At 34.4% G+C, this 11416-nt stretch overlaps 1 protein-coding gene across 1 annotated transcript; it reads left to right on the top strand.

Annotated features, from left to right (window-relative positions):
* The first annotated feature begins 9196 nt into the window (after positions 1 to 9196).
* Positions 9197 to 11165, top strand: LOC143470648 (adenosine receptor A3-like). Its single transcript, XM_076968905.1, has 2 exons — positions 9197 to 9890; positions 10154 to 11165. Exons 1-2 carry the CDS (start codon positions 9225 to 9227, stop codon positions 10553 to 10555), a joined length of 1068 nt encoding a protein of 355 aa, XP_076825020.1. The 5' UTR covers positions 9197 to 9224; the 3' UTR covers positions 10556 to 11165.
* Positions 11166 to 11416: the final 251 nt, after the last annotated feature.

Genomic DNA, 11416 nt, shown 5'->3' on the forward strand with positions numbered 1-11416 from the left:
TTTATTCATTAGGTATCCAAATAAGTTGCTTTTAAAGAAGCACAGAAGATAAGCTATAAGCTTTAATTCCAGGAACAAATTACTTTTTATAAACTAATGAAAGAATTTTACTTGTTTGTAACATGATATCAGTGTGCTGTGAAACGAAGTCGAACTTGGTCAAAAGTCAGTAAAAACATGTTGGTTTTATCAACGTTTGATTTTTCGTTAATCAAGCATGTTTGAAATACAGATTTGATGTTCTGCAAATCGAAATTAATTCAACTAGAACAGCTATATCTTCTTGACAGAGTTTTCTCAACAACTGTTTGCTGCTGATTAAGTTAATGCGAGGTTGTCATTGGTAGACAAACATGGCAACAAAATCTTTCAAATAGGTCGCCAGGGTTGGACATACTTGATCTAGAATATTTTGAAAGTTATAAATATGTATTTGCTTAAGGAAATCACTATGACATAAGCAAAGAAATCATGTTTAAAGTTGCAACCTCTTTGATGAATGTTAAAACAACCTAGTTTTGCTTACGTAAAGTTTCAAAAAATATATATTAATACTTGTAATTATCTCAAAGTCTTAACAGACAACATTATACTAAAGACGTTGTGTTTTTATTGCTTTTCTTTTCATGCAAAATAAGGTATTTAGCAGAAACCAGCCTGCAGCATTTTTAGCCATGTGCACTAACATAAAAAATCAACACCTATGCATAACTAAGGATGGCCAAAGTACAGTGCAAGTGTAGAATTCTGATCGCAAATCCATGATATCAAGTCTAAACGTTTCATATCTTATGAGATGCAACAATGTTAACAAAATGAAATTTAATTCAGTTAAAACAATCCTTAGTCTTGAATAACCCAACACTTGAATAACCCTAAAGTACTGTAGACCTATGAACTAACTTCTGAAACGGATTCTATTGTGCAAAACTGTTACATACTACAGTACTTCAAATAAATAAATGCCAAATTTCGTAACTTGCCTAAGAAATTTAGTGACGGTCGACGTATTTATATTGCGTTTTTGTGTACATCAACTTTGTTATTGACGTTCATTTAAAAACTATAAAGGTCCTGAATACTCAACATATGCCTTTCTGTGTTTCTTGTTTTACCCGCACAATAGGTTTGGTTGTCATGGATGGTTATGATGGTTAATCACAGCAAAATTTGTGTCTCTGCGAACATAATTTCCCGCTGAAAACTGCCGTACTTTCCAGTCGGGAGGGTAGAAATGCAAATTTTAAAATATCTTATCTGAAGGTTAATTAAATCTAAAAGTATTTGGTTCTTATTTATGAAACTGATACGAATTCCTGAACTGATATGATAAGATTGGAAAGTCAGTATGGTAGTTTATGAGAAGTACAGGCAAAGACAGCTTGGCTTGGAAGTTGGCTTCAAAGTGCATCTCTGTGGCCTATAGGCTACACACTATAAAGGCTACAGGCTATAGACACACTACAGTACTAACAACACACTAAAACAGCTTCCGTGGGGCACTAAAGATGCGTCATTTTGCACTAAATGAATAACCTCTATAGCCTTGATATAAGTCAACTAGGTCTAGCCTAGGACAGAACTTGTGCACTCAAATTCGGACAATACTAATTTACGGAATAAGAAAACTGAAGAACGACACGCTAATTTATGGGAAGTGAGAAATTAAAGAATACCTTTTTCAATGTTTGTGGTAACACAATTGGAACATATACGCGGTATTATTTAGTTTAACCAGTTAATAATAAAAGATATTTCTGTCACAATGTGTTTTGAACTTCCTATAACCTTGAGACAAAATTTTATCGGTGAAGTGATTTATTTATTGTAATTTTCACAAACTGAGGAAACTGAGGAACGTGACGTTAATTTATGGTAAGTGAGAAATTACGGAGTATTTTTTCTATGTTTGTAGTAATTGAAATCGCAAATATACTTGGTATTATTTAACGTAAAGTGTTATAACTTGAGAAAAAATGCTTTATCACAATTAATTAATTCTTCGCGATTTTTCCATTCATATGTTGTTACGGTAAATTTAGTGCAATTTATGCATTTCCAATTTATGTTTCTCACCACAGTTTGATATTCGTGTTCCGTCATATTGAGACATTTTCTGGAGCCACCTGCAGCATTTCTTTTCGTTGCAGCCAAGCTTTAAGCAAATTTTTTTTTTAACTTGTAAAATGTTTCAGTTTGAAACTGTTTGCCTATATTGCCAATAATTTCTTGAAATGTAATCCCAAAGTTCATTATCATAACGGTATAATCTGTACCGGCCATGAGTTAGTTTATAGGAAATCTTCATGTTTATGCTATATTTCTTCCCCAACAGAATCCTAATTTTTCTAATTTGTACAAAGCTCCAACTATGGTCGCAATTCATTTATTGCGTTAATTTTTGACTGGTATGAGAGTTTGAAGTAAAGGTTAATGACTGGATAGTTGGTTCTTACAACAGTTAGGGTAGGCTATAGCTTCTGCATACTAAACCATTCTTTGCCAAATCCACATACAATCTTACAGTTGTTCCATTTGACAGAAAAAGTTGGATTTAGTTAAATCCGCAATAAAAATTTTAAGTATCCATGCTATTGTTCATGGGACCTCTCGAAATACCGCTAAAGGGCTAAGAGAACTTAAGATGTCTATGAGTAAATTGCTTTAAGAAAGTTAAGAGATTGAAACAATTTGCCCATAGACATCCTAAGTCCTCTTAGTTTTCTTCGTCATCTTAGTTCTCTTGGTCCTCTTACTCCTTTTATTTCTCTATTAGTAGTTTGAGAGGTCCTTAATGATGTTCTTTTTAATCTGGTATCAATTAAGCGCAATCAAAGCATGAGTAAAAATGTCGGCAAGAGACAAATTTAAAACGTCCACATTTTTAGCCAAGTACAGTATTTACTTACCCTTAATCTTCCCTGTCAAAGATGCCCGTATAATGAGCATATATATTCTAGAGATTATCTGTAAGAAATGCGTCTAATTCAAGCTAGAACTACGTAAATTAAAAACGGAAAATTAAGATAACATGATGCTTAACACTTTCCAACCTACATGAAGTGGGTTATAAGTTAATCAATGAGTAATCAACATCAATTGCAAATATTAGACTAGCACCGAAGTCTTATTTCATTCAAAACATTCACAACATCTTTATTTCAGTGCAGAAAAATCAGAAATAATGTTAACCTTCAGAGTGCGAACCTATAATGAACAGGGGCTTAGTATGAGTGTTTGTAAGCATATCACCATTGCCATAATATGATAAAGATTATGTTCAATTAATACTGTAAAAATGAAAATAGAGTTACATATTGGAAAAACATTTCTGTTATGAGAACTCACGTCCCTAAAACCAAGCTCATTTTCACTTCTACGATTAACCAAAGCACCCTTCACTGTAAAGAACTATTTAACGCTATCACACTTATAACGCAAACTGATCAATTAATCCGCATTTATTCTTGAACTGCTAAAAACCGACTACCCCCAAAATATACATGCTCAGCTTTTATATTTACCAAAAGTGTCATACAAAGAGATAAAAACAGATACAAAAAACTCTACAAGGTGCTAATTTATGAAATGCATCAAATATAAAACAAAAAATAGAAGATGCGTGTTGCGATGCTACCTAACGAAGTTCGTTGCATTTCCGCTTAAACCAACGACGTGGTTAAATTTCTTGTGTTGAATAAATGCTTGATGGCACTTTTTTATCTAATTTCTTTATTTTTCTGCTGGTATATGTGCGCCGGTTAAACAGTGTTGCATTTAATCCGATATCGGCGGGGTCCAAAGGTGAATTTATTGAGTGCGTTTTTGTTTAACTTGGTTTTTGTGCATTTGTCACTAACCACCAAACATAAAATGGAGCTACAAGATGGGCTGCAAATCCGATACCGATTTGATGGAGGACTATTCAATCTGCATCACCTCAAAGCTAAAACAATAACTTAGTCCAACTCCGTGTTTGAACTACTGCAATTTGCCGACGACACAGCTGTGGTCTCTCATGACCCACAGTCTCTACAATCCGTGTTGTTATCGTTTAAAAGCAATTATACTCTCGAGCAGGGATGCAAATAAACCATAGCAAAGTAGAAAGGATACCATTCTCTTCCTGCGGTATTTCCCCTGTTGTGCTACAAATTGAAGACCGACCCCCTAAGTCCTAAGAAGATAGGTCAGTGTAAATATATTGGGAGTTTCATTTCCTCTTTTCGCACCATTGATTTCTGATGTAAAAAATTGCATTCGTCTTTCAGCAGCTGAATTCGGACACCTCCGAAACCTCGTCTTTTCAAAACAATCCCTTCGTCTGCCCGATTGTCCGATCATCACCATATGACGTGTATATAGTTCCGTTTTTTTTGTCAATTGTCCAATTGCACTCATATTAAAAAGTTTTTAATTTTTCAATAATGTTTTTTGCGGTAGTTATGAATTTGTTTGGCGTTGTTATTTATGCTCTAATAAAACCTTAATTTAAAATTATTTGAAAAAATATTTCGAAAATTATACAATTTTTCATATTTCTAAATGATTTTATGAAAATTTACAGGAGTCTTCTCTTATTTTTTAAGTTGTATGAAATAATTAAATTTATTTGATTATATTTTAATAAGAATGTTTTCTTTTGTGTACTAATTAACTTAATTTGAATTTTTTAAATTTAGGCCTACATACTGCTAATTAAACTTAGCTGAAAGTTTTTATTTTCTATGAATTTATTTATATTTGCTTGAATTTGTATGCATATAATTGACTAGGTTTGTTATGAATTTATATAAATGTTTGTAAATTTACCTAAATTTGTATATTGTATTGTAGCCTATAACTTATTCAAATTTACACCAATTTCTACAAATTTTATTATTATATATATATTTGTTATAAATCATAACTTTTACAACAGGTAACAAGTGAATTAACAGGTAGGCTAACCTATAGCTGAGCTGCTAATAAGTAACCACAGAGAACCAGTCACTAACTTAGTCTGTAAAGCATAATGAGCAAGAGATCCAGGATTGGGAAAAAAACTTTGATTCACTGCTGTATAAAATGGTAAAACGGTCAAAAATTACTAAAACTTCCAAACATAAACGCGGGATACCACGAATGCTGAATATACGGGTGCTTTCGTAAAAACTGTGCCCTTGCTCTAACACAGCGGTTCCCAAACTTTTATAAAAATTTTGCGTGGTGGACCCTTTGCAATTATTTTGATATTTCGCGGCCCTATAAAAATAAAAGAATGCTATAGGAAAAATGAAAAAACCACACCAATTAAAGAAAAAGCAAAAACTATCAAATACGGTAAGCGTTTAATGGGATGGGTGCACTTGTTTTGCCGCAATTAACTCATCAATGTTTGGTTTGGTTTTGGATAGCGCAACTCTCATGTCGTGTACCCTTTGAAACTGCTTTAAAGCTTTAAAGACTAATTCTCATTGCGGACCCTCTGAAACTGCTTTACGGACCCCAGTTGGTCCGCGGAACCGAGTTGGGGAACCGCTGCTCTAACATTAACCTACGTGTGTATTTTGCGATGTATAACCTACGTTTTTGAACTGGGAAAAAATGTTATAGCTTTCGTTATGTAGGAATTATGAAATGGTATAGGTTAAGTTTTCAGGAAAACATTCGCAATTCGTAATTGAGCTATAAGCTATAATTAAATAAAGTTCAACAGAAACGAATAATGTTGACCTTGGTAAAGGTTCCAATTTATTTACGCTTTTTACTTATAGTATACAGTAGGCATTGCAATGGGCCCCTGGTTTCCAGAATACATCGTTAGCATATGCTAAACAGTTTTCAGCAAAATACTGGACGGTAGTTGATCAACTGAGTGACACTTCATTTGAGTGACATCTCATTTGAGTGACACATTCTTTTAACGTTCATTTGAGTGACAAACAACTCATGCCCAACTGAGTGACAGTTCATTTGAGTGACACATTGATGAGTAGCCTACTGTTCAAACTACAGTAATGGTTGAGAAATGAGTGGCACATACGATATAAATGCAACAGATAACATGGTTTCCGTTGCTCTTCACACAAATACAACGGAAACCATGTTATCGTATGACAAGGCAAAAAGAAACCCGCATTGGAAATTTGTTTTCCCAGCAAGAAGATCTTCCACAGGAAGTATTTCTCCGCCGAATTGAGCGTAATTTGAAGATCGGACCAACTGCGGAACTAACAGAAGAATTGGACGAGATGGTTGAGGATTCTTAGTTGTTTTTTTGTAGATAGTACTCTAAACTTTGTCTTGTGTGTGTTGTCATCTGTGCACTTACTAATTAACAGGAACTGCAACTTAAACAACAAATGTCAATCTGTCACTCAAATGAATTACACATTCCTTATCAATGTGTCACTCAAATGAATTAAACAGTACTTATCAATGTGTCACTCAAATGAACTATAATTATGTCACTCAAATGAACTGTCCCTCAAATAAACTGTCACTCAGATGATATACAACCATACCGGACTTTTTCCTCAAAGTGTAAAACGTTTAAACTGATGATATAAAACCTGTGAAGGTCTAGCAATCAGCGCTGTAAAACAGGAAAGACTCTGACACTTCGATTGATTATTATGTCAGAATTACTCGTTTGAGTTACCCACTGTGAATCATATCATTTTGTTACTCATTGGTAGGTATGTGACTGCACGCATATTTGTACGTATTTACGTATGTATGAGAATGCGGGTTATTTGACAATGTTCACGTAAATTTATTTTTCCGGTTGTCATATATTACTTCACTAGACTTGCAACAGGAAACAATCGAGGATGTAAAGACAAATCACTGACTAATCCACATAATGTTATTACTGACAGTCAGCATAGGAATAAAATTAGAAAGCGAGCTACTTGTGCAGACGATAGAGGTCAGAAACCGATAGAAATCTATGCAAACTCTGCATCTGAAGCGCAGACGTCTGTTTTAACTTCTTGCCAGCCTACAGTAAGTTTCGAGGTTTCGTTTTTAGAAAAACTACATTGCACGCTTATGATGTTATCGTAAAACCCGTCCAAGTTCAAAACTTTATTAAAAAATGCAACGCGTCAAATTATGTTTATATAATACAGATAAATTGTGGTAAAGTAATATCGTTCGTTGGAGGAAATCTTTTTCAACACTCTTCTTATATGACTGCAAGATTTCTCGAAGTACAGTATAACCTAAGTATTCCATGCTAGAAAGCAAAATTTTTTTTGCAGTTTTTCTTGTGATTGTTACCAACGAAAACCGGCAACATTCTCGTTTACATTTGTTAAATTTGACAGTCTGCAAACACTTTATTAAAGTTTTGCAAACTTGTTGCTTTTGTTAATTAGTACGTTTATAGCCTATGTTTGCTGCAATTGTGTGGGTTAATCTATGCGCTTACAACCAACTCATAATTCACCGTCAGTTAATGACCTCAAAGTACATACAAACGTAAACTATAGCCTACAAATGATTGACATGAAATCACTTACGATTCTAAGAAAAAATCTCTGCCAACATTTGTAAAACTGATATGAACGAAGCTCGGAGGCTTAACAAAATTTGTTCAAAATGCCCAATAATAATAATTTGTATATTGTAATCATGAAAACAAATATAAAATTGCAAAAGAAACGTTTTTCGCTCGTAAAACATTTACACATCACAGATAGCATTTATAAAGCATAAGATCTACGCCTAGAATCTTTAATTATGAACGACCATCAACAATCAAGCAGCACGAAATTTCAAAACACATTGCGGAAATCTATGGTTAGTGTTTAGTGACTCTCAGTGGCGTATAGGTAGGGCTTTCTGCGCCCGATTTGAACCACGGTATACAACGATTTCGAAATGTCGTATAACTCACCTATTAGATATGCTTCGTAGATCATAACTAGGGCAACCAAAAGTCAATATGGTCAATTTTTTTTAACCTGCCCAGAATGTTATCAAACAAGCACAAAACAAATTTCAGCTTTGTACGACGTGTAGTATAGAAGTTATTAGGTCAAAATGAGGTCAAAATTTGCAAATTTTAAGGTCAAAATTTAAACTTTTTAGATCAAAAAACTGGTTGCCCTAGTCATAACTGATGGTGATAACTGATAAGTAGGGCAAGTTTTTGTTGCATTAAAATCGTGCGATACTTGTATTTATTGCTAACAAAATGTGCAGTAAAAAGTTGCATTTATGCACAAGCATTTTAAACGACAGTGATTTATTCAAACGATATATTTATACATCATGCTAAATATTTCCAAATATTATCTACGGAGAAATGGTGATCTTTTACCAACAATTTGCGTAGTATACTAAAACTTCGTTGCACAGTGCATGAAGTTGCTTGGAAATATAGCAATTTGGCATACATTTCTGGTCTGATGTTTGGTCGGGTCATTTCTACAACTACTTTTAGATAACTATTCAGTTCGAATTAGTGATCCAAATACAATTTTGCGCAATACTTGATAAAAGTTGCAGTAAAACGTTGCATGTAAGAAAGAAATAATTTGCAATATAAAATCCCTGAAAACATCGTACTACATAAATTCTGAGCATTAAGGAAGCTGTAAAAAAACTTGCAAAAATTGCAAAAACTTACCCTACTGATAAGTAATCGCACACAAGAAAATGCGATGAACAAAAAGGAAAAACATATGAAAACGACAATGACGCTCAAAATTTTGTTTGTGAAGGGTCGTGACCCAATGCGGTGCTAACAGTATTACGCAGCTTGACGGTCTTTTCTGGTCAACTGCGACAGATGTGAACCGAAATAACAAAATCAAATCATAATGACGTCATAGTAAACAGCAATCTTAAATTTTACCTTTACAACATTCTACTGTGAGCACCTCAAAACTGCTATAGCCCATAGTTCATTGTCACCAGTACATTTGTCATTTTCTATAAGTACTATGAAAAATACTGACCTCATATTGCGTCCTGACATTTCGTCACTTGCCCTATCCGAGCTACACCTCTGGTGACGATGCAAGCCTGAATAATGCCATTTAAAAATAACAGACGTGTGTCATATGATAAGCTTCTCGGAAAAGACGAAATAAGTTAATATGTTCGAAAACAACATGCTAACACCAAACGTGAGGCAGGTCAGCGTGAATAATTGTTCTTTCAACAGAGTTCAACAAAAGTTTATTTTTCCTTTTCAGGTGAACATTTTGATTTCCTTTTTCATAATTACCATGGAAAATCAAACGTATAGTAATATCACATTGTTACCCGCAAGTATCTGTTTGAATTATGAATCGTGGGGAAGAGCGTTAACTGCAATTGCTGGATCTATGATAATCTTCGGAAATCTTCTTGTGGCATTGGTTATATTCAAATATCCGGCACGCAATTTCCGACCTCTTAATTGGTTTATTGTCCAACTGGCAATAGCCGATTTCAGTGTGGGCGTCATTGTACTTTGGATTGGAACGTTCTCTGCTTTATTTTTAGACGCTGTTTCACTTATGAGCAGTATTATGTCCTATGGAGTTTTAGCTTCTGCAACGTCCACATCCACGCTCGGCGTAATGTTTATCGCATTGGATAGATATTTTTATATTTTAAAACACACATCATACAGAAGCATAATGACACGACGAAAAGTAGCTATAGCAATCGCGGTAGCTTGTGTGGTACCCCTTGTTGTATTCATAGTTGGGCCAGCAATTGGGTGGAATTGCATAGAATCGTGCGACTGCAATGTATACAACCGAGATCCTTCGATGAGATATTGCTTTGGCGAGTATTGTTCACAGATGATGACGCCGTTTAGGAGTGAAACGGTTTTAATAGGAGGAATCAGTTTAGCATTGTTGCTGGTTATCTCTATTTTTATATACCTTCAGATATTTTGCAAGGTAAGGGCTGGCAATGTATAGGCTATAAACTCAATGCTTTTGTGTGGTGACATCTTTTTTCAAAAATCGACTGCGTATAAGACATTGATCATCAACTAATCCATTTTTTTTCTGATAACTAAGGCTTGTGTAATATATCCTTGTACCAAAATTATTTTTCAAATCTTTAAAAGAAACGCTTTTTCAACAAGATACAAATCAATCTTCACTTTTGTAAATAATCGTAAAATGATTTTAATAAAAATTGAAACATATGTATTTAGATACGTTTTCAAGCTACGGCAAGGATGCGACGGCGTCGAGTATCGGAAACCCGCGTGCTGAAGACAATGTTATTAGTGTTGAGCGGGTTTCTTCTCACCACCGGACCATTGGCAACTTGCTGCATTATATCTTTCTTTTATAACCACAGAGAGCTGCACTTCGTCATGCGAACATTGGTGGTACTCAGCACTATCAACTCTATTCTTAACCCTCTTTTTTATTTCTGGCGTTTACCAGAAATGAATAAAAAGCTCAGGACAATGGTGCGAGACTGCACTGGCATTTGTTGTCCTCATTTTCCATGGCACCAAAGAGAGCAACCAGCTCGCAAGGAAAAACCTTATAGATCAAGAGCATCTGAACAACCAGACTCCACGATTCAGCAAACGAAGCCTCTGTAATGTGCGCGTGATAGCTAGCGTTGAGAGACGTTTTTACTCTACGAAGTGGAATAACACTGATCGTGGTCATTCAAATAAACATCTAATGACTATTTAGTACATAAAGACTTATGTATGAATTGACGGTTATTACGTTACACGTAGGAAAGGTACTGTAGTTCTTGCCGAGCAGATTTTGTGAAATCACAACAACCCAAAGATAAAACACAATTGGAATGCTTTCAATATAACGTAATATACAACAATTTCTATTTGTTAATAAATAGGTCAGAATGCATGGGATGCCGCTCGGGCGTATGTTATAGTAGTTTTCAGGTATGCTGATATTGTTTGTAGAAATGGTTTTTAATTTGAAATATTCTTTACTGTATTAAATTTATTACGCGTCTATAGCATCGTCTATCACATTAAAAGCCCGAGGAAGTTTGATTGCCTTCATTATAGCTATACCTATTACTTTCGAAAAAAAAATAACGTGCAGATACTGTAACTTAATACCAATTTTGTCATATATCATAGAGGGTAAAATCAACAACCCTTGAAGATTAAATAATTTTCTAAATAATTTTACATATTTTAATACGATTCGCCTTTTTCTGTCAGGCACCTCAAATAGGGGAAAGTTCCCCATTATGGGACACTTTTTGGAAAACTGTTCGTACACAAAAACGCGATGTGCTTTGCCTGATCTTTTCATGAATAATGTTAGATATGGCATTGCTTGAAATTAAGCTTTAATAGATTTTCTTGTTATTTCTTGAGCGATTTACAAAATAAAAATGACTTTTTGACCCATCTGGAATAACCATATAGGCTACTAAACCAAGATGAGGCAGTACTTATAAATCCTTAACAGTAAAA

Source organism: Clavelina lepadiformis, chromosome 9 (genome assembly GCF_947623445.1).
Source record: "Clavelina lepadiformis chromosome 9, kaClaLepa1.1, whole genome shotgun sequence".
Taxonomy (NCBI): Eukaryota; Metazoa; Chordata; class Ascidiacea; order Aplousobranchia; family Clavelinidae; genus Clavelina; species Clavelina lepadiformis.

Coding starts and splice junctions, on each gene's coding strand:
- LOC143470648 (XM_076968905.1), top strand. CDS start 9,225: ATGGAAAATCAAACGTATAGTAATATCACATTGTTACCCGCAAGTATC. Junction 9,891..10,153: donor ACCTTCAGATATTTTGCAAG/GTAAGGGCTGGC, acceptor ATATGTATTTAG/ATACGTTTTCAAGCTACGGC.